The 27565-nt window shown below is 38.8% G+C and overlaps 1 protein-coding gene across 1 annotated transcript in view; it reads left to right on the top strand.

The window, feature by feature from the left end:
- The window catches only part of LOC135464350 (kalirin-like), a 249660-nt gene that overhangs the window by 100950 nt on the left and 121145 nt on the right, over positions 1-27565 (top strand). Inside the window, 4 exon segments of the mRNA XM_064741776.1 lie at positions 1050-1232; positions 2586-2687; positions 6002-6153; positions 7321-7444. Of these exon segments, the coding sequence (XP_064597846.1) occupies positions 1050-1232; positions 2586-2687; positions 6002-6153; positions 7321-7444 (561 nt within the window).

The raw sequence follows: 27565 nt of genomic DNA, 5'->3' as shown, positions 1-27565 counted from the left end.
AGATTTACTTTTTTAGAATTTTTTTTTTTTTGTCAATCCACAAAAAGGCATTTGAAATATTGGATTCTTTGATGACCATTTTTCGCTGTACTGGGACCAGCGGCTGTACTGGGACCAGTGGCTGTACTGGGACCAGTGGCGTCACGTCAGGGTTTTTCTGGCTTAACACTAATTGACTAATAGATTTCGTGATTCTAAATGAAGACACCTACAGATCTGTGAATACATTAGCCGAACGGACCTTGAAACGAAATATTTCAGGCAAAGAATATAGATGTGATACCACCTATACCCTCTGATGTTTTGGTTGAAAAAAATTATAAAAAAGAAAAAAAAAGAAATCGTCCAGTTATTTACCTGGACAGTTTTTCATGCGGTAATGGTCTTTTATGTGATATATATATATATATATTTATATCTACATATGTCTTTAACGTGTTCGCATTTTCATCCTGGTGGTGTTTTGAACATACTTTTGAGGGCATTTCACTGCCTAGACTGAGATTGCTATTTTTTATGAGCTCACAAATGTGTCATTTGTAGGTTAAAACCTGGTAAAATTTGGAGGAGGCAGTCCGTTTGAGCTAGCCTAATGAGTCAGACGTTGTATGCTACCAATAAAAGTATAATTCATTAGGTTAGCTCACATAGGGTATTTTTTTTAGAGGTAAATTAATGCATTAAGAAGCGAGCAAAGAAACAGATGTGCAGAACATGTGGAGATGAGCGCGACAACAGGAATGTATGGGTAAAGGGAGATGATCAAGTCGTTTATTTCGGTTTGGTTAAACAAATGCTCAAAAGGTGTAGAAGAAATGAAAGACAATAAAAAAAAAAAAGAAGAGTAAGTAAATTAATCCCAGAGTAATCACAATCATCATAAAGTCAATACCCGTATGATTCATGATTTAATCTAATGTAAACATTTGTTCCCTATTTCTAACGGGTTGTCATTACCATATGGCTGAAATACCAATACCCCAATGTGGCGTAACAAACCCCAGTCTTTTATTCGTTCTAATATTAAACATTCTGTCTTTCGTTTACAGGACAGCCTTTTGGGATTGGGAGAAGTTTTGCTACAAGATAACTTCACAGTCTGGGACCCAAAACAATTGATAAAGAAAGGTCGTGAAAGACGCATCTTCCTGTTTGAAATGTGCCTAGTGTTTGCCAAAGAAATGAAAGACAGCAACGGGAAAGCCAAATATGGCTACAAATTTAAATTAATGGTGAGTGTTAGAAGTTGAATGTCAATGTTTTGAAGCGAGTTCGACTTTTGTATTTATTTATTTATTTATTTGATTGGTGTTTTACGCCGTACTCAAGAATATTTCACTTATACGACGGCGGCCAGCATTATGGTGGGTGGAAACCAGGCAGAGCCCGGGGGAAACCCACGACCATCCGCAGGTTGCTGACAGACCTTCTCATGTACGGCCGGAGAGGAAGCCAGCATGAGCTGGACTTGAACTCACAGCGACCGTATTGTTGAGAGACTTCTGGGTCATTACGCTGCGCTAGCGCTTTAACCGACTGAGCCACGGAGGCCCCTCACTTTTGTATGGGAGGAAACTGTTTCGTTGCTTAGCAAAACGGTCCCTCCTTTTGTATTCTTAGAACTTCTGTGTGGTGTGTCACATATTTTCTCGAATCTTGTAGTCTGGAGACCTGGGATCAAACCCAAGTCTGGTCATACCAAACTGTAAAGATAGTACTTGTTGCTGGACTGGTTGGCCTGTTATCAGTGTAATCTGACTGGGTGGGGTGTCGTGTCTGGTGTCTTGAAAGAATGCGGAAAGTTATTCCTAAATGTGGTCTTCAATAGTTTTTCTGATTTTTCCTTAAGGAGAAAAAGACATTTGAAAATAATTTTTGTATGGTGGGTATTTGGGACCACCTTTTAATATTTATAGTTTTTATTTAATAATGTCATAAATGAGGATGTAACACAGGTTTAATAAATATTTTTGAACTAGAATTTCTTCTTTTCAGCTAAAAAATGTTTTAAACTTTTTTAAAATTTGGATCATATTTATATTGTTAATATGTTCTATAAATATTATCATAATTGAGGTTAAATGCATATGTTTCGATATAAACAACAAATTTACATTCAAATAAATTTATTAGACAAGCATCACATCCTTATTTAGAACATTATTATGCAACAAAGATGAAGATTATAAAAGTTGGTCCCAAATACCCACCGTACAAAAATATTTTCAAACACCCTTTTCTTTTGAAAAAAAGTATTAAAAATCATATTTGCAGATAAGTTTTGAAGCTCTTTCATCAGATTTTGGCATCATTTTTATGTTTTTTTGTTTTTTAAGTATTACATAAAACCCCAAACAAACTGCATGTACATATATAAATAAATCTGGAAAGGTGAATTGCTGTAATTGCCAGGGACTACATCAAGTAGAAATAATTTCAAACACTGATACATCCAGGCAATAAATCCAGTGTTGGAAATGATATCTACTTGATGTGAAGCTGAAGACAATGGGAAATATTTCTTCTATAACAAGCCGAACAGTTTTTCATGTCAGATAGTATTGTTTTTGTTGTTGTTGTTGCAGATAGCTGATATCAACATCACAGAGCACATAGAAGGAGATGAGTGTAAATTTGCCTTATGGACAGGTCACGCTCCCATTTCTGACTACAAGATTATTCTTAAGGTGAGCACAGTTTTGTCTTACACATAGTTTTGAGTTTTTTGAGCTGTAGTTTTGTTTGACAAAGAGGTAAGCTCAAGATCCGGGCTGTGTACTTTGGCATCAGCACCAAAATTGTCCACTGTTTGTGTTTGGAAATATGTGCCAACCGATGGATATAAAAACATTCGTTGAACCTTTTGGATAAGAACTGTATCACTAAGCATGGAGATGTTGTTGAAGCACAACTTCTGACCTTGCACCCAGCGTTTTATATACTACCCTAATTCCTCAACCTTCTCACATATAAAAGAGCAACTTTCAGTGCAATTTATGCACCTGTATCATTTGACTTTCAAGACAAAACTATATTGGTTGTGTTGGCCAGTTTCATGGCTTGACAAAAAGTATATTTATATCAGTCTACATGGGACAATGCCCTCAGAATATGCTAAAGTAAACACCTTGCAACCATGCGAAAAGTTTGAAGAATTAAAGTCTGATGTCGTAACTTTGTTGTTAAGTTTACTAGATCTGAAATGAAACTCGTTCCCAACTTACATTTCTCCTCCAATTCTCGCTTACTTGTTTCGAGAAGTGATGTCGACTCTTCAGATATTATCATACGGATTATGTTTTGAAATAACCGTTTTGATTGGTTCTGAGGTTTGACTCATTCAAAACGATCATCGGATTGACGATGAGATCAGCATCTGCATGTAGATCTGACTACAGTGAGATTGATCTGATTACACTGAGGTTGATATGAGTACACTGAGGTTGATATGACTGCACTGAGATTGATAGGACTACAGTGAGATTGATCTGACTTCACTGAGATTGATATGACTACAGTGAGATTGATCTGACTGCATTGAGGTTGATCTGACTACAGTGAGATTGATCTGACTTCTCTGAGATTGATATGACTACAGTGAGATTGATCTGACTACACTGAGGTTGATATGACTACAGTGAGATTGATCTGACTGCATTGAGGTTGATATGACTACACTGAGATTGATCTGACTGCACTGAGGTTGATATGACTACAGTGAGATTGATCTGACTGCATTGAGGTTGATCTGACTACAGTGAGATTGATCTGACTGCATTGAGGTTGATCTGACTACAGTGAGATTGATCTGACTGCACTGAGATTGATCTGACTACAGTGAGATTGATCTGACTACACTGAGGTTGATATGAGTACACTGAGGTTGATATGACTGCACTGAGATTGATAGGACTACAGTGAGATTGATCTGACTGCACTGAGATTGATATGACTACAGTGAGATTGATCTGACTGCATTGAGGTTGATCTGACTACAGTGAGATTGATCTGACTGCATTGAGGTTGATATGACTACAGTGAGATTGATATGACCACAGTGAGATTGATCTGACTGCACTGAGGTTGATATGACTACAGTGAGATTGATCTGACTACACTGAGATTGATATGACTACAGTGAGATTGATCTGACTGCATTGAGGTTGATCTGACTACAGTGAGATTGATCTGACTGCATTGAGGTTGATATGACTACACTGAGATTGATATGACCACAGTGAGATTGATCTGACTACACTGAGGTTGATATGACCACAGTGAGATTGATCTGACTTCACTGAGATTGATCTGACTGCACTGAGATTGATCTGACTACACTGAGGTTGATATGACTACGGTGAGATTGATATGACTACACTGAGATTGATATGACCACAGTGAGATTGATCTGACTACACTGAGGTTGATATGACTACAGTGAGATTGATATGACTACGCTGAGATTGATCTGACTGCACTGACGTTGATATGACTACACTGAGATTGATCTGACTTCACTGAGGTTGATCCTGGATCAGCAGTATAGTTAAACTCTTTCAATGAAAAAAAAAACAAACAAAAAAAACAGTAGATGTATGTAGCCTTTGAGGTTGTCCTTGATGAACAAGATTGGCATGGTTGAATGCAGGCAGCTCTTGTTGGTTTGACTGACAAGTTATGACAATGTATGTGCACGGAAATGTCCGTAAAAGGGCTAAAGAAAGTGTGATTAAAAATAAGCCGATTCAGCATTTCTGGAGTACTGTGTGTTCATGCAGATTTGGACAAAACAAAGTGGAGCTGTCACACACTAACACAACTAAGATGTGCTACTTTGTGGTGGTTGGTAGATTAAACATACATCGTGCATAACCACGAAACCTAGTCTGACTTAAGTCATATTTGATAAGTGATCTTAAAGCTTATTTTTGGGCTTTGGAAATTTTGTCCCCTTCATCAATGCTATCAAACATGTCTAAACTTCCACTTCCAGTGTCAAAAACTGAGCATCGTTAAATTTGGACAGTAAAATCACCCTCTATTAGCGGTTTTATAGGTGCGAGAGCCCCCACCTTATCTTGCCTAAGCCAGCTTGAATGCGAGGGCCCCCTGAAATGCTGAATCAGCTTAATATAGAATTAACCGTATCAACATACTGAGTTGCTATTTTAATTAGTTGCTTTTGTTGAAACATTAGTGCTTTAGGGGCCTCCATTTGATACAATAAACAATTCACAATAAACGATGTGTTTAGGTTTATTTATCTGCTGTGTCCAGCAACCTGACTTCGTGAGGAAATATGTCACACAAGAAATGACAGCACACAACATGAGTTGTGCAACAAAATACTTGTGACATGCATGTCATATGTCACACTAGCACCACCTGTTGTGAGAAGAAGATCCCCCGTTGGTGTCTTTTGAATATGACAACTGATGCATGGCCTCTTTATCCTTCAAAGTATAAAGTACCAATGCATTGGTGTTTTGTAAATTGCCACTTCATTTCACAGAATGGTTGGAAGGATCTGTCCAGATCAACTTATATTGCTGCTTCAACTTTACTGATGTAAATTGACTGGAGGAAGCATTTCACAGGTTACATGTGACCATTTACATGTCATCGCTCTTCTGTTTTATTCTTCTTCTCAGCAGACCAAGAGATTTTCTCTTTCTGACGAAAGAAAGTAGAGACATTTTTCGGATTGCTCCATCCTTGAGGAGGTGAAAGATGCCTTATGTTGTAATTCAAATTTTACAGCAAGATTTTTTATTTCAGGGTTTTGAGACTTGTCCAAAGCAAGATATGAATAAAAGCAAAGTGTGTGATATTTCTGTGGCTGAAGTGGTTAGTTTTTTTTAATTAATTAAAAGGAAGGTGTTTTAAAAATTTATTACCACAAAAGCCGACTTTCTGGAAATGTTAAGGTGACCACAAGGTTGATTTTTTTTTTTGACTCCACTCTTTAACTGCACTCTGTTTTTGCCGATATTTATGGCAGGCGTCATCATTGGACATGAAGCAGGTTTGGGTGAAAAAGATGAGAGAACTGATCCAGGACAGGTTGATGTATGTGCACGAAGCCCTCAGGGAACCCCTGATCAAACCCATGTTCTCCAAACCACAGAGGTTCCATCCCAACAGAGTCAGCAAGTAAGTTCTGGTTTTATATAAAGCATTTGCATACTTTGTGAAACCTCTCATCAAACAAAGGCTCTCTCAACTAAAGAGGTTCCATCCAAACAAAGTCAGGAAGTAAGTTCTGATGTTCTCCAATCCCATTTTCTCCAATCCATCCCAACAGAGTTCACCATTAATGGGGACCTGTCAAATGCCAGTCAGCAGGACCTTGATCACCATTAATGGGGGCCTGTCAAATGCCAGTCAGCAGGACCTTGATCACCATTAATGGGGACCTGTCAAATGCCAGGCAGCAGGACCTTGATCACCATTAATGGGGACCTGTCAAATGCCAGGCAGCAGGACCTTGACGTCAAATGTTCCTCTCCGACGTCATCATGATGATGTCACATTAAACACAGCACAACGTTACAATAGAAACTGAAATATTGTAACATCATACACGTTGCGCTACAACCCATTTTTGACATAACAATGGCTCCAGTTCCTGAGGGACTCTGTGGCAGAGGTGGTTAGCAATAACCCAGGAGCTGCCCACTAATGTGGTCGCCATGAGTTCAAGTCCAGCGCTTGCTGGCTTCCTCTCCGGCTGTACGTGGGAAGATCTGCCAGCAACCTGCAGATGGTAGTGAGTTTCTGTCGAGTTCTGTCCAGTTACCTTCCACCATAATGATGGCTACCATCACATGAATGAAATATTCTTGAGTACAGGTCATGAGTAAGTGAGTGCTTGGGGTTTAACATTGTACTTAACAATTTTTCAGTCATATGACGACTGAGGAATCCTTAGAGTGCATCTTTTGTGCCTCCTTGTTGTAGAACGGATTTCCACCGCTCTTTTATCTAGTGCTGCTTCACTGAGATAGGCAACCTCACCGAAGGCAAGTAAGCCACCCCACCCGAGCCATTATACTGATACGGGTCAACCAGTTATTGCACTATCCCCTTCATGCTGAACGCCAAGCAAGGAAGTTACAGCTTCCTCTGTTAAAGTCTTTGGTGTGATCCAGCCCAGGATTGACCCTGAATCTACCGCTCCCGAAGTGGACACTCTACCATACAGTGTATGAAAGACCAGTGAAATATATCAGGATGCTGCTTCACTTTAGAGCCAACTGACGGCATTAAAAAATACACCGCCTTCAAATTATTTTGACCATGGTTATATTTGCGTTACAGGGACCTTGATAGTGACTCTATGTCTCTGGATGAGGTTGGTTTTAACCGCCGTGGATCCTTGATCTCAGTAACTTCCACAGCCACAACGGGAACCACGGACAGTAGCAGTAGCAGTGGCAGTAAGGTAGGTAGCATGCCAGATCTTCTCTTCAGGAACGATCTTCTTGTTACACTGTACTTCATTAAGTGATCGATTAATTCATTAAGTGATCGATTAATTCATTAAGTGATCGATTAATTCATTAAGTGATCGATTAATTCATTAAGTGATCGATTAATTCATGTCTTCATGATTATAGAAATAAGTACATAAGTATCTTGAGTCTGTTCCATGAAACATTGTTTTAATGAAAACTGCACTATAGTGTCCAGTTGCTGGACCCAAAATTTCCAATATTTAGTTGATGTATTTGTCATTAAATAACACTTTCTAAGTTCTGTCCCAGTTTTAACTTCTACAGTGCAGAAAATACACACGGATAAGGAATTTCAAATTAGGATTTAGCCATATATGGCTCTGTCCAATCAAACTCTTGGAGGACTATGGCAGGAATGAAATCAAGTTCACTTAGTGCAACGGGCTGTGTAGCCATTATCTGATGGATGTTGGTTATTCGGCTGTCAGTCATTTATCCTTTTACCTATCAACAGTTTCTTTTTCCAGGCCATTTTTGTTATGCATGAGCATTTCAAATTCACAGGGTAGATGCATGTATGTTCTGGCTTACCCTAAATGACCTCAGATTTCATTCACAAAATTTCATTTTAAGAGACAAATAAATATCACAAAATATTTTTGGGTCTGAAACTTACAATTTTCCAATAGAATGTCATATCATGTTCCAAGCAAACCTCAAAACACCTCAGAATCAGAAGAAATGGGCTAGTTAGTAATGGACGAAATTTATGGTAATTTAATGTCTGCACAATGTAAGATTTGTTCTTCAGGGTTTCATCCACATAATAACAGTAATAATGGCTTTATTTCATGATGGTAAAATACAATGCGTATACTCAGTCAACACTGGGTTGATCTACCCTGAGGCCCTCAGACACAAACCAGTTTGAAACAATATGTTACATATCTGTGAAAAACATGGTAATTTGGATTGTGTAAACCACTCGCAACAAGATATATAGATATACAATGGCAAATTAAATCAACACAAAGTACCTAAACAGTGAAGTAATAATAAAATCAAGTGTGAATTTTGCCACCATAACTATCCCAACCAATGGAAGAGGTAGGTTAGTGGGGGACAGACCATTACTGACCCCTTCCTATCCCCTCTAGAAGTTGGAACCTCATGATACACATGTTCAAAGCACAGAACGAGTGAGTTTGTCATCGTCATGGCAAAATGTCATGCTTGAGTATTTGTGCAACACACTGAGTGGTATTTTCTAGTTTCTGGAAACTGTTCTCTACCTACACTGTAAAAAATCCAGATGTTTTCCTTTCAAGTTCTACAGAACCAAAGTCTGTCTGTGACGCTTGATGACCATTCATTTCCCGTTTATTTATTTGTTGTTGCTCCTTTCATTGTTGTCTTTTGTTTTCTGAACATATTGTTTAGGATATTTACCCCAAGTTTTTGAAAGAAAAATAGAAAGCCAGTTTTAAATTGACTTTGACTATCATTATGCTGTCTGAACTGTCCATGCTGCGCTATATTGAAATGGGGCACTGCTCTTGCTGCTCTAAGTCTCCCATTTCAGCAAAACTCTGAGCTGCTTTGAATGTGGAGTTGCTGAGCATAACATTGCTTAGTTATAAGATGAATCAGAAGCTGTTTATTGTATCAGGGCTCTGAGCTAAATTTAAACTCACACATGGCCTTGAATTTGCTGTTTTGGAGAACATTTAATCATAAATTTGCGTTGTCTTCAGACAAACTTTTGAAAGCTTAATTAATTATTTGTTTTACAACTGTGTGATGATGTTTTGTTTCCATTGTACTATCAGATTTGCATGACCTATTCATCTAACGTTGAAGCCTCAGATGATATCACTTAACAAGCCCATAAAAACGAAAAAAATGCAGCCGAAAGGAGCTAAAGAAAATATATCTAAAAATAGCAGGGAATTACAGTTATCTGTCCTTCCTGAAGCATTAGTTGTGGTGTGTGGGGGGCCTCTGTGGCTCAGTTGGTTAACGCACTAGTGCAGCGTGATGACCCAGGAGTCTCTCACCAATGCGGTCGCTGTGAGTTCAAGTCCAGCTCATGCTGGCTTCCGGGGGAAACCCACGACCATCCACAGGTAGCTGGCAGACCTTCCCACGTATGGCCGTGGGTTTCCCCCGGGTTATACCCAGTTTCCACCCACCATAATGCTGGCCTTCTTAGTATAAGTGAAATATTCTCGAGTATTGCTTAAGACACCAGTCAAATAAATAAATAAATTGTGGTGTGTGTAGCCACATAAGGTAAACAGAGGAGAGCTCCCACCCCCCTCCCCCTTTATGTTGAATACCGTTAAATGTATTTCTGATTCATTTAATTCTCTCTTAGTTTTTTGATTCACACACCCGTGAGGTTAGAAGTTCAAATCTAGCTGATGCCATGTAAACTTTTTCATTTTTGTATTTGGAGATTTCGGTCCTTCAGATGAAATGTTCAGGTGTTGTTTGGGTGGTCTTTTTTTTATGCTGCAGCTTTTTTAAGTTGCCCTCTCCGGTTGTTAATTGTTTGGTCGGTCAGTCATGTGGTCTGGCAGTTGTGTTGAAAATTTTTAGACATGTTTTAACCTAGGTTAAATCTTTGAATTTGCATCTACTTATATTCATATTGGCATTAGTAATTCAGGTTTGTTTGGATACATACAATAATGTAGGATGGCTCATGTGTATACAGGTATGTACATGGAACAGTCAAAAGACAAACCTTGTGGTTAATCAAATGCGCATTTTAAAATCCACATTTGTACTACTAAGTCATTATTTTGTACAACATTTTTAACTGTGGACAGCAAAAATTTAAATTGGTTTGTAATAAAAATACGCCTTATGGAACCTGCTTTATCTGTGGTTGGTGTTAATTGAAGTTCAAACACATTATTTGATATACGTTAAGTTTGCTAACGACCCTAATAAATAACAGAGCGCTTCTTATGTCTGCTATAATTTATCCCTGGGGTGACATGGGGTAACACCTCTGCCTTTCCATCATGGTTCTTGATTATACACCATGGGCACTGTCGCGTGATTGGACAGGGTGATATGGGCAGGAAGGGTCAAAACCATGCACCAGGCTGATCGATACATTAGCAGGCTGTAGTTGACCGGGTCATCCCAGATTGACCAGGTCAGAGAGAGTGGTTTATACTACTGGGATGGTCAGGATGTGTTAATCTGGTATCAGAAATACAGGTTTATGCACCTCTTTGAAAATCTCGGAAAAGGGATTGGGACTTTTTTTTTGTCGATACAGAATTGCGAATAGAAGCACTTGCTGACAGTGTTAGTTTTTTTGTTAGATGTGGGGCTGTTGGTTATTCACTGAATAATAAAATAACCACATAATTAAATTATTGTCTACTTTTGTTTCTATTTTGTTATAAAAATGAAATATCGTGATTCTACAACCTTTTCGGATGTTTGCAACATTTTTCATCTTTTCGCATGTTTGCAACATTTTTCATCTTTTCGCATGTTTGCAAGATGTTTATTCACGCCTATTCTGAAGGCATTATTCTGTGCAAACTGAAAAAATTATACTTTTTGTGAAGCCCTGAAAGTGGCCAATTCAGCCAACATTGTTGTGCCTCCAAAATCAAATTAAGAATCCAGCCAACATTGTTGTGCCTCCAAAATCAAATGAAGAATATGCATAAATTTCATTGAAATTGGCTATTAATTTTATATGCGAAACCATTGAGGAATTAGAGCAGTTTTGATTTTTAGATTCCGGGCATTATTGGATTAAAGCAGAAAAGATTTATGGTTGCCATTTCATAAAATTCATCTAAGATTATCTTATATAACCAAAACAGCTTTATAAGTGACACCCACTATTCTGATATCATAATAAAAAATAGTCACATTTACTCTTCTGGGAGCCATTTAAGACATTCACCTAAATTGCGAAATGTTGGATTTCTTGTAAGCCTTACTCTAGTCTTACTTCCTGCTGTAACATGTACAGGAGGGATTTTTATATTTTTTACGTCTAACTCTGGCCGGGGGGGGGGGGGGGGGGGGAGCTGTCCTGTAGCTATGGCAGATCGTTAAGCACCGCGCATCCTTGTGGCAAATCAATAAATCATGCCGTTTGATTGGTTCATCGCAGCCACAGTGGCTGTCATTGCCCGGGGATCTTTCGTTTGCTGTTTGCTGATAACCATAGTATCAACTCATTAACACTCAGCTTATGGCTTAATTTTAACTTTGAATCTCCCTTAGAGGGATACATGGAAGGCTTGGGTTGTTTTATTTCTCAATACAGAGTTTAGGTTGTGGGTTAAATTAGTTTAACATATAAACGCACAAGAAAGAAAGCTCCTCATCTTTCTTTTTGGGGTGGAAAAATGGTTTTAAACTAGTTTTCCTAAGGCCCCAGGGGTCAGTCCGGAAGTTAAGGAGCTTGAAGTCATAATGCCAACAGTGATAACTGTCAAAACACCTTTGGGTGGAGAAGAGCCTGCATGGGAGAGGGGTGGCCGGTGGGGTGGGCTTAGGGGAGGTTGATAGCTCATCTGGTCATTTCCAAGTGTTCCTGACTAGTGATGGAAAATATGTGTAAAATACTAAAGCACTAATTCCTCAACCTTTTCGCATATGAGAGACCAATTTTCAGTGCACATTTTTGATTTTGATTGGGTTGACCAATTTCAGGGCTTCACGAATGGTATAATTTTATCAGGCTACGCAGAATAATGTCTTCAAAATATGCTCGAATAAACACTTTGCAAAAATTGAAAAAGTTTGAAGAGTTACAGTATATAATGTTAAGCCTCTTTGCCTAAGTTGTGTGAAATGGACATGGAGTACCCTGTAAAGCAGTTAGCATATGAAAAATATGCAAATAAATGTTGTAAATGAAACACACAGATATCAGATGTATTTCTCATACTTTCTAACGAGGACTGTATTCTGTCTTAAAAAATGGTAAAATTACTCCTAATTCCCAAAGCTTTTCCCATATGAAAGACCAACCGTCAGTGCTGTTTATGCACATTTTTAATTTGATTGTGGAGATAGAACTACATTGGTTGGATTGGCCAATTTCAGGGCGTCACAAAAAGTATAATTTTAACAGCCTACAAAGAATAATGTCTTCAGGATATGCTTGGAAAAACACCTTGCACAAATAAGATTCTAATTAAAACAATCATCTTTTGAATTTATTTTCGGCAGTGCGTTTAACAGTGAAACATGGAATAATTCTCTGTTTTGTAATTACTGATAGATGAAGACATTTTTTTAGCGTCTTTTTAAAGTTCTTTTAGCTTTAAAAATCAGAAAAAAAGGACTTTGAGAATTTGCAGGGCTGCATTTGCTTCTGTTCTCAGACACAGTTTGGTTTGCTAAGGCTTCTCATTTCTCCCATGGCTATCAGCCAGTGATGCCAGAACAAATTTGGAGACAAGCTATCAAACTGCTATCAGCATCCCAAGAATGAAATTTCCGACTTGCGTGTTATTTCTATCGGAGTCATTGATTTGCAATTACTTGGCAAATGATATGGTGGTTATTTGAACCTCTGTGTCCATGTAGTCATCCAGTGATTGTCCCATTATATCGGGGACTGCTGTGTTGTATCAATAACGCCCAACTGTTTTCTGATTATGTCCAAAGAATATAATCATCTTACTTATGTGTAATGTTGTGATGTCAGGTCTTACATCTGACTATAAGCCTGGTTAAAACACCTCAGAGAAATTAACTCTTAAAATGTTGCTTAAAAATGGTTTTGCACCTCAAATGATAACAGATGGAACTGGGGTTAGGTCAAAAAGAAAAAATACAATAATGGCAAAATTGTCATCAAATAAATGTTGTGGTGTTTTAAAGTAAAACAGCCATCTTGAGGCCTTGACAGACTAAATCTTTTAGCGACCTTTATATTTTTTTCTTTAGTTATTGAATGAATTGTTGAATGAGGGGTAAAAGCAGGAATTCAGATGTGGTGATCAAATTAAATGATAGATTTCTTCATGAAACCGATGAGCTTGTCCAATTGAAGATTGAATCCTCCCTGGAAAATTTTCTAGTCGTTTTTCGCCTTTGCTTTCTTGCGTGACAACTGTATGGAGAACAAGGATGTGAGATTTCCCAATTATATTTTACACCGGTCTAATGTGTTGAAGGATAGATCAAACGCTTGGTTTTTGTACAGCCTATGATTTGGCCTAACATATAAAACTACACAAAAGCTTCTCAGCCTTCTTGTCGAAGCATAAAGAGAAGACTCAGGGCTCCAGACTGGTGAGGCTCCATTGGTCAGTGTGGATGACTACATCAAGTAGCCTGCAGTGGCGACATCAACAGTGAAAGCTGTCAAAACAACCTTATTTATAGGGGGAATCAGGTATTGGGAAGCTGCTGAGCTGGACCCATGTTCCTAGTTTGTTCATCACTAAGCGATCATTTTCAATCATTTACAGAAAATATTCAAAATATAGAGATATTATTTGGAGATAGAAAAATATCTCAAAAATGAAAAATTTGCTGAGTAAATCTTTCTTCAATTTCCATGAAACCATTCTTCTGTGTTACAGTACCTTTCTCAAATATCCTCAAAGTAGAGCTTGCACTGTACTGTATTACTGTGTGGTTATGATGGAGTTGGTGGTACGTGTGTAACTGGGAGGGGTAGGGCTGTGTATAAGCCCACGGATTACCGCGTATGTTGACATTTCCGCTTTACTATCAACAAGATTGTCTGGATCTCCCCAGATATTCACGTCGAGAGACTCGTGGCGGGTCTTCTCCAGCCTGAGCCAGCCAGTTAGCGCGGCGTCCTTATCAGTGATGCGCAGTGCCAGCGGACCGCAGGGAATTGCACTGAGCCTTCAGTGCTTCCATTAGAGGTGTTGCATTATAACTACATGGTCTGAGTGTGGCAGAGGTTGTGGTTTGGCCTTACGTGGCAGCTTCGAGCTACAGGCAGGAGGGCACAGGCTAGGTGCAATTTCCGCCTGTCCACAGGGGGTTTGACTGTAGTATCGCCGCTCTGATAAGCATCATGGATACATGTGCGTGGCTACCAGCCTAGGCATCCCACGAAAGACACATCTCAGTCTAGGGCCCCTAGGGGGGAGGTCTCTTATTTTTGCCTGGCCAATGAGAAGGAATTGTCCAGTGAGGGATAAACAGGGATGCTTTTGAAAGCAACAACCAAAGTGGGTTTGTCGCCATCAAGGTTTGCAGGTATATTTAAGGGCTATACCAGCAAAATGTGGCCTTTTAAGTACCAGTCAGCAGGTGTTTGCATGGACACAGAATGACATGCTGTAGTATGTGTAGAAGATCGGAGGGTTTGAGGTGTTGAATCTAATGTGCTCGCAGAAAAAATTCCGCGTCAAAAAGAGGAGCATTGCTTCCTGAATGTTGGACAAGAATGCTTGGAGATGTAGTGGAGTATTAAACAGAAGGTGTGAAACATGTCTCCTACGTGTTTGCACGCTGAAAACTCGGCTGTGAGAAGAACAACCTTTGCCTTCTGTCCATGACAGAACAGCATCCACTGTCTGGAAAACCAGTTTTAAGTCTCGTCATTTGCTGCAACGTGTGATTTTTAACAGCCCAGAAGCGTCGACCCCAGTGTTAAGCATGTGTGTATATATGTGGATAAGACTGTAAACCTGGTTAAATCAGTTTCTTTGAGTAATTTATCGTTAGCTCCTTTTTCTCTCCCATAAATTGAAAACCACAGACTATGTCATAATTGGGATACATAGTGGTTCGGTTTGCTGGTGTGTAGATGATTTGCTGTGAGGTGGAACAGGCCAGCTGTCATTGTAAATGTGGTTGGCAGAAACGACAGTGGACAGCATATCTTTGGGAATCAGACATTTGATTGACAAAATTCCTGTTGATGTATACGGGACATCGAGGAATATATGCCACACCACAACCATTGAATCGTGTGAGTGTCCAGGGAAGAAGGAGAATATGTGTTATGGTTGATTTGACTTTTCTGTGATCTGGACAGCTGTTTTGATTGACTTTGTTATATCTGCCAATTGCCATGGATGGGAAAACTGCTGCTGGACTTGGGTTTGTATTCACGCTCAATCTTATCATGTATGGTTAATAACTGTGATCATGCTATAAGGATGATTTGTGATGCATGAACATTATTCTGTGCTAAATTGGGAGTTCTTTTGTAAACTGAGTGGGATTCTAAGCAACGATTCCCTGTACTGGCTTATATTCTCTGTGTTGAACTGAAGTCGTATTGTGCAACGCTTAACCCAGATTTGCACTGACCCTGCATTGTGCGCAGATTGTGGATGATGATTGTAGCAATGTTTATACAAGTAAACACCTGTATGGATTGGCATTAGAACAGGAGTGTAAACCTCTGAATATTCAGAGAGGATTGGCATTTGAACGGGAGTGTAAACCTCGGAATATTGAGAGAGAATCTGTATGGATTAGCATTAGAATATAGTGTAACCTCTAATATTCAGAGAGAATCTGTGTTGATTGGCATTAGAACAGGAGTGTAAACCTCTGAATATTCAGAGAGGATTGGCATTAGAACAGGAGTGTAAACCTCGGAATATTCAGAGAGGATTGGCATTAGAACGGGAGTGTAAACCTTGGAATATTGAGAGAGAATCTGTATGGATTAGCATTAGAATAGAAGTGTAACCTCTGAATATTCAGAGAGAATCTGTATGGTTTGGCATTAGAACAGGAGTGTAAACCTCTGAATATTCAGAGAGGTTCAGCATTAGAACGGGAGTGTAAGCCTCTGAATATTCAGATAGGTTCAGCATTAGAACGGGAGTGTAAACCTCTGAATATTCAGAGAGGTTCGGCATTAGAACAGGGTTGTAAACCTCTGAATATTCAGAGAGGTTTGGCATTAGAACAGGAGTGTAAACCTCTGAATATTCAGAGAGGATCGGCATTAGAACGGGAGTGTAAACCTCTGAATATTTAGAGAGGTTCGGCATTAGGACGGGAGTGTAAACCTCTGAATATTCCGAGAGGATCGGCATTAGAATGGGAGTGTAAACCTCTGAATATTCAGAGAGGTTTGGCATTAGAACGGGAGTGTAAACCTCTGAATATTCAGAGAGGATCGGCTTTAGAACGGGAGTGTAAATCTCTGAATATTCTGAGGGAATCAGCAGTGATTTTTTTTGTCCTTTCCTTGATTCGCTCCTATCAGAAAGATAGAGATTTTAAATCTGTATAGTCTTAAGGTCATTAAGAAAAAGGCAGTCTTAAAATAACTTGGACACTGGGAATGAAAAACTGTACCTCTTAACTTAAACAGATAATGCATTTAAAGAAAAAGGCAGTGTTGTCCAAGCCTTGATTTTTGTTGATCACAGATTGACATGTTCGAAGCCTGAGTTTGGAGATACACGAGTAGTGTAACTCCGAAAAACAAAAAGACTCATTTTGAGTCAGTGTTTCGGCACTTTATTTCGCATCATCAGGAGAGTTTGGAGAATCTGCGTAGTGTTTTTTTCTTCCCATTTGGAACAACTACAAGTTCTGTTTATACATGAACATTGATGTTCAAGACTACATGAAACAACAGAAAACATTACTCTCCTGTGTGGTCTGGTTTTTGATGACAACAGCAAGATTAATTTCGGAGAAGCTTGTCGACAGAAGTCAGAATTATTCAGCTGAAGTGGATGAACTCTGTTATCAGGAATATTTCATGACAATTTGAGTTCTCTCCCAGAAGACAGAAGTCATCAGTTAAGGTAGTTTTATATAAGACTTATCGCCGTATTCTTTTTTCCTTGAAAGTAACAAATACACGTACTGTAATTCTTCAACATTTTCGCATATTTCCAAGGTGTTTATTCAAGCTTATTCTGAAGGCATTTTTCTACTCAGACTGATAAAATTATACTATTTGTGAAACCCTGAAATTGGCCAATCCAACCAATGTATCCAAAATCAAATAAAAAAAATGTGCATAAATTGCGCCGAAAGTTGCTCTTTCAAATACAAAAAGGTTGAGGAATTGTGGTATATCATTGTGTATCTTCGGAGCTCTAGGCTTTAAAGATACATTGTCAGGTTCACCCAGAAATCAACTACCCAGAAGATAGGATTTAGAGCTTACAACAGAGCTTTTTATCTTGTAGCTTCACAAAAAGCATAATTTTATTAGTCAACACAGAATATGCTTGAATAGACAGTTTGCGAACATGCGAAGAGGTTGAAGAAGTACAGTAGTAATTTTAATTTACGTTTTCTTTTTTTTTCTTTTTTTAACTAACCAGGCTAGATGTTTCATAAATTAAGCCTGTATCTGACCAAGTTCTTTTTCTTAAAATTGCTTACCAAAAAAAAACAATAAATGAAAAGCCTTTGACTGAAAACTGTGCATGTACATGACAAGAGTTTGTGAGAGATGTACATTTTCATCAGCCCTATCCTGCAATCATAAGGACTTTTTACGCAATGTAGACAGAAGCCCCTTATTTAGGGAATGAAAAAACATCGCAGAAGTCTAGTGTATAGAGGAAATGTCCTTTTCTCTGTCTGTTGTGGGTCGTGTTATTTCTTCCGGGATATAGTTTAGGTTATTGTTACCTGTGCTGATATCTGAAGAAATCCAGACTCGGATGTCGTAAGAATTTACCCAGGCTCCTGGTAGCTTTTCTTCATGCAACTTTCAACCAAAAAGTAGTTTGAAGCGAGTTATGTGATTTGAATTGATCAGGGGTTTCCAGTAGGGTACTGACTGCTGAAGTCTGTCTTGTCTAAATTACGGAGTCTCCAGTCAGTAGTTCACAGAGAACTGTGGAATTATGGGATATGCTTAAGAGGCGAGGGGATTGTGGGAAACTGGGACATGGGTATGGGAGAGTTACTGATATGGTCAGTGGTTAGACAAGCACATTGATATTCCCCCTGCGAGTTACCTTGTGAATTCTTTAAGTTACAATTAAAATAATCTTTACCCTCAAGCAAGCACATTTACAGGATACTTGAGCGTCTGGTTTTTATTTTTTAACATGCCCTTTAGGATGTGTCTTAAGGATAGATAAAAGCTGCTAAGTTTTTTTTTTATTGAGGAATAAAAATTGCTTCAAACTAGAGTGGTCAGTATGGAAAGTAACTGGTCTTCAGCTGTCAGCACAACAACTCTCAGGGAGTCAGAGTTCACAGTTTGTTCACAGTTCCTCTAAACTGATCCAGCTTATCCCTCAAGTTTATCGTTGACATCTTTACCGTTCATTGACTGAAAATAAGCATAAAACAGAAGGGTAATCAAGATATAGAGAACATGACTCAGAGATGTTGATTTTCTTGGGTGTCATAACTTTCTTCATTTCACTGTAAACCATAATCTTTTCTTTAGAGTTTTTTTTGTTTCGTTTTTCAAGAATCCTTTAACCACTGAACTACCTTCTACTTATCAATTTTCTGAAACTACTGCTTTTTCTATTAGTTGTCAGGAGCATTTCTACTGTTGCTTACTTCACATTGGTAGGTTTAACTATTAAACCTAAATTATAAAACATCTATCAGTAGTTAGCTGCCGTCTCTGCTGGGTCCAGATATCAGTAGCCCTGGGATAATATAAGCTGTCAAATTATGAATGAAAGGGTGGGGGTGGATGGATGTGGAAGCATAGCGGTACATACAACCATATGAGAATGGCATGATCCTTGTTTAAAGAGCAATACGTTTTTTTCCTTCCATGAATAAAATACTTAGGCTTGGAGAGGCCTCAGTTGATCTTCATCTGTGTTGGCAGATCTGATCGTTGATTGGTTGTTGGTTTACAGTTCGACTCGCCCCCATCCTGAGGGTGTCATCATTGTCTTTTATCTGCTGTTCTCAGAATGTCCTTTCCTCTCCTCCTGTCACATGACCAGAGGTGTTTCATGGAAACTCTCTGACATGTTGATTTCGATTGAAAGGTTTGCCATTTAGCGGGATAGTTCTTAATATGTGACTTTGACCTTTTAAAGAAGCGGTAATGGCTTTGCCGATTTAAAAATAAGCCATAATTTTAGAGTCTGATGGCATTTTGCTTTTTTTTTTTTTTTTTTTTTTTTTTACACCTTAGCATTTTTCCCCCATTGGACTCCTCAAGAGTTTTAGGCCATCAATGTATAATGAAAAGCAGTCTTTAAATATGCAACAGCAAGCTAGCATGCAAACAGCACATCCTCACTGTTTGTAGTAACTGATGTCATTTTTTACTGTTTATTGACCAATCATTGGCCTATTTCACATGATTTGCGAAGGTTGAAAATTTGAGGTGAACGAAAGGAAAATTTTAATTTTGACTTGGTTAAAGACTGAACTCTCTCAGGTTATTGATATGTTTTTTTTAACCAAATAATTCATTTAAAAAACTGTAACTTCAATAGCTGTAACTGAAATGTAATATTTTCACATTTTAATCCATGTTACGTTCTAATGCTCTTTTTGCACATTTATGCTGAGGGGAGTAAAATGTTTATCTCGTGGTAGTGTGTACATGTATTTCTCGTGATAGTGTGTACATGTATTTCTCCTGGTAGTGTGTACATGTATTTCTCCTGGTAGTGTGTACATGTATTTCTCCTGGTAGTGTGTACATGTATTTCTCCTGGTAGTGTGTGCATGTATTTCTCCTGGTAGTGTGCAGATGTATTTCTCCTGGCAGTGTGCACATGTATTTTAAAACTTTGGACTAATTATACTGCTTTTTTTTTTAAATATCAAGGCTGTATTTGGTATTTCTTCATGAATTTAGCATGAAATGTGTATTGTAAGTGAAGTAAACCAGAGTATGTAGAAGTAAACCAGAGTATGTAGAGTGATCAATCAGCACCCTGCAGCAGGTATGTGACAAACCACTTGGAGCTGGATTTGAACCTGTTACCTTAGTGGTGAGGGAAAGAGCAGCTTTAGCAGCCTGAGCCAGCTCAATGGGGGCCCAGCCCTCATTGAATTGCTACTGCTAGTATCCATGTCATCAGAATTAACACAAAATGCCACCATAACGCTGCAGTATTGCCAAAGTGACTTTAATTAAGCTGTAATATAATTGTATCCATGTCATCAGAATTAACACAAAATGCCACCATAACGCTGCAGTATTGCCAAAGTGACTTTAATTAAGCTGTAATATAAAATCCCATGTGAGCTAAAAGATGCAGTTAATTCTGTTTCATTGTCAAAAGTCCATCTTCTCTTGTATCTTCTCAGGGCTAACTTTAGCCTTAAATTGGCGTTTGTCTGTAAAAATTGAGGAAGTAGGGCATATATGCCTCGTGGTAGACTTTACAACAATAAGAGGAAATGACAGGTAGGTGTTAGTGCAATCAGGAAGTGTCAGAACCAAGAGATATGGATTCCATGTCTTGACAACTCATGTGGTTAGCAAGCCAGAGAGAGAGAGAGCGAGAGAGAGAGAGAGAGAGAGAGAGAGAGAGAGCAGGCAATTAGCTCCAGGTACCCCCAGATGCCCACATGACTACATGGATGTGCTAGTATCCTGGACTCTGTATGGTCTAAAGGTCAGTGGACAGAGCCAAGGCTTTAAATGCAGTGACCATATTTCAGGATTCATTAAGGAAATGCCAGCGCCTCTCCTCTATATACCCTGCCTTTAACTGGATTTAGGGATAGACCACTGGCACTGTGACATGAATAATGACTTGTAGAAATGGGGAACTAACCTGTGTTTGTTGGGTACATGCAGGCTTTGACCAGTGTACTTTTGTATTGTGTGCCATTCTCAGCATTATGGTGTAAGAAAGCAGTAAGATGTCAAGTTACATGCCCAGATTTCGCGTTATATTGGGATTTGTGATACCATTTTGGATTGACCAGTTATTATTAAACCTGAGTGAAACACAAAACGGAATAGATCTCCAGTATATGATGCGCACATGTATGCTTAGGTAGGATTTGTGCATCACCTTTAATTAATAACCGAATTAATAAGTACAGTTTTATTTGTTTATTTATTTGATTGGTGTTTTATACAGTACTTACATTTTAATAACGAGATGAATGAAATAATTAGATGAAAAAGACCAACATATATGTGTGTTAATTTCATTAATTTCTTTAGTTATGCTACCTGGATTTATTACAGTTCTCAAACAGTGTAGAGATGTTGGTTTATCTTGATTTAAACCATACAGAAGCAATATTAAGATAGTTGATGTAGAAAGTGCAGTGATATTTGTCAAGGAAACATACAGTCATTTGTGACCTTTACCTGGATTCATTTCATTGTATCACTGAAAGGTCTGGAAGTGGGTAAAATTCAAGTCTTAATTCGGAAAGAATCTATTCGGAAATGTGTGTTCCTTTATTTTTGGGACAATGTAACAAAATAGATAACCACAATTTCAGTGATTGGACAGAGTGCTGACGTAGGTTTCAGCAAGGTACAGCTGCACATAATAGCTCGGTGACGTATTGCATGGCATCAGGGCAGTTGGCTTGATTCTGACGGACGTCTTCCAACAAGGGTGCGGGGATATACTGGAGAATGAGTTCATTTACCTTTAAATGTCAGCTGCGAAACCTGATAAAAATGCAGCCAACTGCCTTGCTTATAAAATGCTAATAATAATACAAATAGCTGTTGTTGCCCAGTTTTTAAAAATGACTTTTTATATATACATATCAGAGAGGAATTGAATCACTCCGGAAAAAGTCACGCAAGGAATGTGGGGGCGAGAGTTTGCCATTCATTGTCAGCCAGGATGACTGTTCTAGCCATTTTCTCTTTGGCAGAGGCCATTACAACAAAAGCATCTGCCTGCAGCTTCGTGTTTCATGCACAGATGTTTATTTGGTGTTCGTCATGCTCATATTGATTTACATATTAGCGGGGACTGTTACTGCCAGGCCAACTCTGACCAATGAAGTCGTGTATTCGAATCCATCCCCAAGTGCTTTAGTTCTGGCCTTAATTTAGGAGGTTTGTCAGCTACCTGGTAAAATGTAAAACTGACTACTAGCATAGAAGTGCCAGTTTTTTTGAGAACTGTGTAAAACACCAATCAAACATTTATTAAACGGGTATATACCTTTAATTACCACCCTTTTGCAAACATGATCGAATCATTTAAGGTCGAAAGAGTTGCATTTCAATTAACATTGCCTTTTGTGTTTCTTCTTTTGAAGCTTATAAGCATTAGCATGATCAGTCATGATCACCACAATTTCTGCTGGCGATCTTTGCGATTTGTCTTGGCCAGATGTCAGTCTTGACCGTGGTTTATTACATGTATATCCAGGGATGAGAACGTTCTGCTGGTTTTAAGGGAAATCAGTATTTACCCCCTAAAATTAGTATGTACCCCTTAAAATCAGTATTTACCCCTTAAAATCAGTATGTACCCCTTAAAATCAGTATTTACAAAATATCTAGTCTGATCAAAATGGCCAAAACTAATTATTTTACCAATGGGGATGGAGTGGGGGGGGGGGGGGGGAATGGGGGACAGGCAGTAGAAGAAATTTCAGCTGATTTAATGCAAAGCAGTATTTTCAAAGTATCTAATCTTTACCCAACTAATTGTTTTTCTGATTATGGGGCAGATGGGTGGGGGTACCTGGAAGAAGAAATTTCAGCAGATTTTGATGAAACCGTTTCTTTTCCATGTATATCGGTGAACTATCATTTTTATCTTTGTGAGATACACCTAGAACATTAACATACAACATGTGTCCGTTTCAAGCTCATTATTGTAGTTTGGAAGTTTCCTTCCAGCCATAATTCTGACCATTTGTCATTTTAGTGGATTTTGTTTTTAAACAAAGCACACTTTAAATTGAGGTACATGTACTTTTCTACACACCTTATTTCCTTATCCTGCTGGCACATTGTACATTCAACTCATTCTTAGAAAGCAGTGCTTTCTGATATTTTGGACATATCTCTGCTGAAAAAAGGTTCAAAACTTTTTTTAATTTGTCTAAACTTGTATAAACACTGAATCAAATACCTTTCAATCACTCCAGCAAGGCTTCAATCAATTTTACAAGGCTTCAATCACTTAATCAAGGTTTTATCACTTTCACAAGGCTTCAGTCACCCGTGCAAGACTTCAATCGCTTTGACAAGGCTTCAATCACTCTAATCAGGCTTCAATCTCTTTAACAAGGCCCCAGTGTGTTTCACAAGGTATCATTCAGTCACAGCAAGGCGTCAATCACTTCAACAAAGGTGCATTGTGTTACTTCTTTTTATCTCAGCTCTTCCACCGTATTAAACGAAGTGAGTCTATGTGCTGTGACAGACATTCATGTACACAGCCATCAACCAACACGGACCTAGTCAATAATCAAAAGGTCAAGTCCCAAAAACAACGTTTGATACAAATCACCAAAACGCAAGAAATTGTATTAAGTACAAATTTAGGATGGAATCATGCATACAAGTAGTCAACAGTTTTCAGTGAAGACCGTGGTCTGCATTACGCAGTCAGACCCAGAAGCCTCTCACCAATGTGGTCTCTGAGTTCAAGTCCAAGTCATGCTGGCTTCCTCTCCAGCCATACGTTGGAAGCCCTGCCAGCAGTCTGCCGATGGTTGGGGGTTTCCCCCGGGCTCTTCCCAGCTTCATCCCACCATAATGCTGACCGCCGTCGTATAAATGACATATTCTTGAGTACAGCATAAAATTCCAATCAAATCAATGAGGACCAATTCCTTTGACATGGCTGATTAAACATTGAGCTTCCTATGGCCAAGTTTAATTTGTGAAGCAATCTTTCAGCTTGTTAAGAGTTTGTTATCTAGCCTAATTGTGAAATTTCCTGTATTTAATTACAAGGCAAAGTGTCAGTCACCGATAACTTCTAACCAGAAGCACTACACTTGGATTTTCACAACATTTCTTCCGGCCAAACAACCTGCCTGCCTCGATTACAGGGAAATATGTAAGGTGTGGGCTAAGCTAAGCCCTGATCAGCTCTGATCATCTGCGCTGTGATGAGAGAGGGTATTAAGAGAACAATGCTGTCAACCAGCACTCACCGGCCACCGCTCTGTGGTATTAGATTACTCTTTCATCCGATCCTAGGCTAAATGATGGCTTTGTAATGGCACTGTTTGCACTTCGTAGGACTTAAATGCTTTGGCTGTTAAAAGTGCTTCTCGCACGCTGCATCCGATGCCTGGTTGACGAGGGAGGCTGCCGACTCAGAGGCTAGTTCTTGCTGGCTTGGCTGCGGTTTTAAGTGAACTACCGCTTGGTACCAGAGAGGGACGTTAGGGGTTGTTGGCCAATCTGTCACAAGTAACCTTTACACTCCAAAAAGTGTTCATCGCGTTTAGATGAAACTTGATACATGCAATGTCACCATGACAACTTTGGGCAATTTGATGTATTTTTGACGATATCATGGCTATTTTGTCCGGTTTTGGAAGTGAAAAACTCACTGGAAGTATTCTTAAAATGGTTGGTTATTCTGAACTCAACCTTCCAGTTATTCTTTTTTTTTTCTTCTTTTTTTCAACAAAATGATGTCTGTTTTTGTTCTGTTGTGGACTTTGCGGTAGCTTTGCTCTGATGAGAATGTTACACGATTTGAAAGCTGATTTCACTTACTCACCTGTAACATATTGGAAACTGCCTCGCTTTGCATGATTCGGTCATAATGTTGTACTTTATATACTTTCTTTGTTCTGGGGTTTCTATCATTAATCTTGCTTCCTTGTACAACATAGGAGCCTTACATGTATATTTAATTCTATATGTGTTTTCATTTATTTATTCATTTGAAACTTACAAAAACGAGTGTGGATTGAAAATGTACTTTTGCACACTTCGGGTGTGAAATACCTGTCTGTAGTGAGTGAGTGAGTGAGTGCTTGGGGTTTAACGTCGTACTCAACAATTTTTCAGTCATATGACGACGAAGGAATCCTTAGGGTGCATGTACGTGAAATGTGCCTCCTTGTTGCAGGACGGATTTCCACCGCTCTTTTATTTAGTGCTGCATCACTGAGACGACTTACCGAAGGCAAGTAAGCTGCCCCGCCCGAGCCATTATACTGATACAGGTCAACCAGTCGTTGCACTATCCCCTTCATGCCGAACGCCAAGCGAGGAAGTTACAACTTCCTCTTTTAAGGTCTTAGGTGTGACTCGATCAAGGATTGATCCTGGATCTACCGGCCCCGAAGCGGACGCTCTACCAACTGTGCTATCCGGGCCGGTGCCTGTCTGTAGTGTTGTGGCCGTAAGATCATGCGATTTCCAGTGCATGATAGAAATTCCATTCCAGATCTCATCAAGTGTTTTTATTGGTGTTTAAGAGTGTTTGATTGTTTCTTACATAGAGATTGTTGTCAAGGTCATTCATGTGGCGATGTAAAAAAAATTGCGGCAAATTAGACGTCTAACTGATAAAGTGTATGCACTGGCTTGAAGAAGAAAAAAAACTCAATCACTTGTTAACGTGTATTTACCAAAGGCTTCATTGATTTACACATGATTTATTTGGCATGGGGAAATTGAGCCTAATATCGAAATTTGCCCCCAGAGAAAAAAATTTCATGAGGAATTAGATTGTATTCTGGGTTGAAAAGGGAAAAGGAATTGGATTTTGGCATCTGAGATGGAACATGGTCTTGATTTTGCCGTTAATTAAAGTGTGGGCAAATTAGGATTCGATGTGGGTCATTGTTGGACGTGTAACCATGGTGACCTGTGGACAAAGCAGTGGTCATTGGTTAATCTGGACAGTTAGTTACGTTCAGGATGTAACAAAAGTAGGCGAAACTGTTCGACCATATGTGTGTGCTGTGCTTTGGAGATATGGCTTTGGGCTTGTAAAGCCGAAAAATAATTCCCTAAAAATGTCTTGCTTTAAAGCTGTGTGCCCATGGATATAGACATGTGTACACAAAAATGTGAGAGGAAAAGACAAAATGCCACAAATTCATCAAAATTGGAGACTGTCAGGAGTCAAAACAGATATTCATATAACAGCCTTTGGAAACTCTCAGAATCTGGATGTCAGAATAGACATTCGTATAACAACCTTTTGAGACTCTCAGAATCTATATGTCAGAGTAGACATTCATATAACAACCTTTGGAAACTCTCAGAATCTATATGTCAGAGTAGACATTGGTATAACAACCTTTGGAGACTCTCAGAATCTATATGTCAGAGTAGACATTCGTACAACAACCTTTGGAGACTCTCAGAATCTAGATGTCAGAGTAGACATTCGTATAACAACCTTTGGAGACTCTCAGAATCTAGATGTCAGAATAGACATTCGTATAACATCCTTTGGAGACTCTCAGAATCTAGATGTCAGAGTAGACATTCGTATAACAACCTTTGGAGACTCTCAGAATCTAGATGTCAGAATAGACATTCGTATAACAACCTTTGGAGACTCTCAGAATCTAGATGTCAGAGTAGACATTCGTATAACAACCTTTGGAGACTCTCAGAGTCTAGATGTCAGAGTAGACACTCGTATAACAACCTTTGGAGACTCTCAGAGTCTAGATGTCAGAGTGAGACTCTCAGAATCTATATGTCAGAATAGACATTCGTATAACAACCTTTGGAGACTCTCAGAATTTAGATGTCAGAATAGACATTCGCATAACAACCTTTGGAGACTCTCAGAATCTAGATGTCAGAGTAGACATTCGTATAACAACCTTTGGAGACTCTCAGAATCTAGATGTCAGAATAGACATTCGTATAACAACCTTTGGAGACTCTCAGAATCTATATGTCAGAGTAGACATTCGTATAACAACCTTTGGAGACTCTCAGATCTTGATGTCAGAATAGACATTCGTTTAACAACCTTTGGAGACTCTCAGAATCTATATGTCAGAGTAGACATTCGTATAACAACCTTTGGAGACTCTCAGAATCTATATGTCAGAATAGACATTTGTATACCACTCGTCATCCAAAATGACCTTCTGAGAAAACTAGTTGAAAACTTTAGAACGCTGTGATTTGCGGTCAGGTATTTAAGTTGAGAGGTGGATCTACCATATATGTGGAAACTATTATTAAAGTTGAGATCAAAGTATTCACTTTTTAGCTTCATAAAGTTCTTGACAAGAATTTTGTCACCTTGCACATTTTT

The sequence above is a fragment of the Liolophura sinensis genome, chromosome 4 (genome assembly GCF_032854445.1).
Source record: "Liolophura sinensis isolate JHLJ2023 chromosome 4, CUHK_Ljap_v2, whole genome shotgun sequence".
Classification (NCBI taxonomy): Eukaryota; Metazoa; Mollusca; class Polyplacophora; order Chitonida; family Chitonidae; genus Liolophura; species Liolophura sinensis.
Note: the sequence above shows the minus strand (reverse complement) of the source record. Positions and strands in the feature narration are given on the sequence as shown.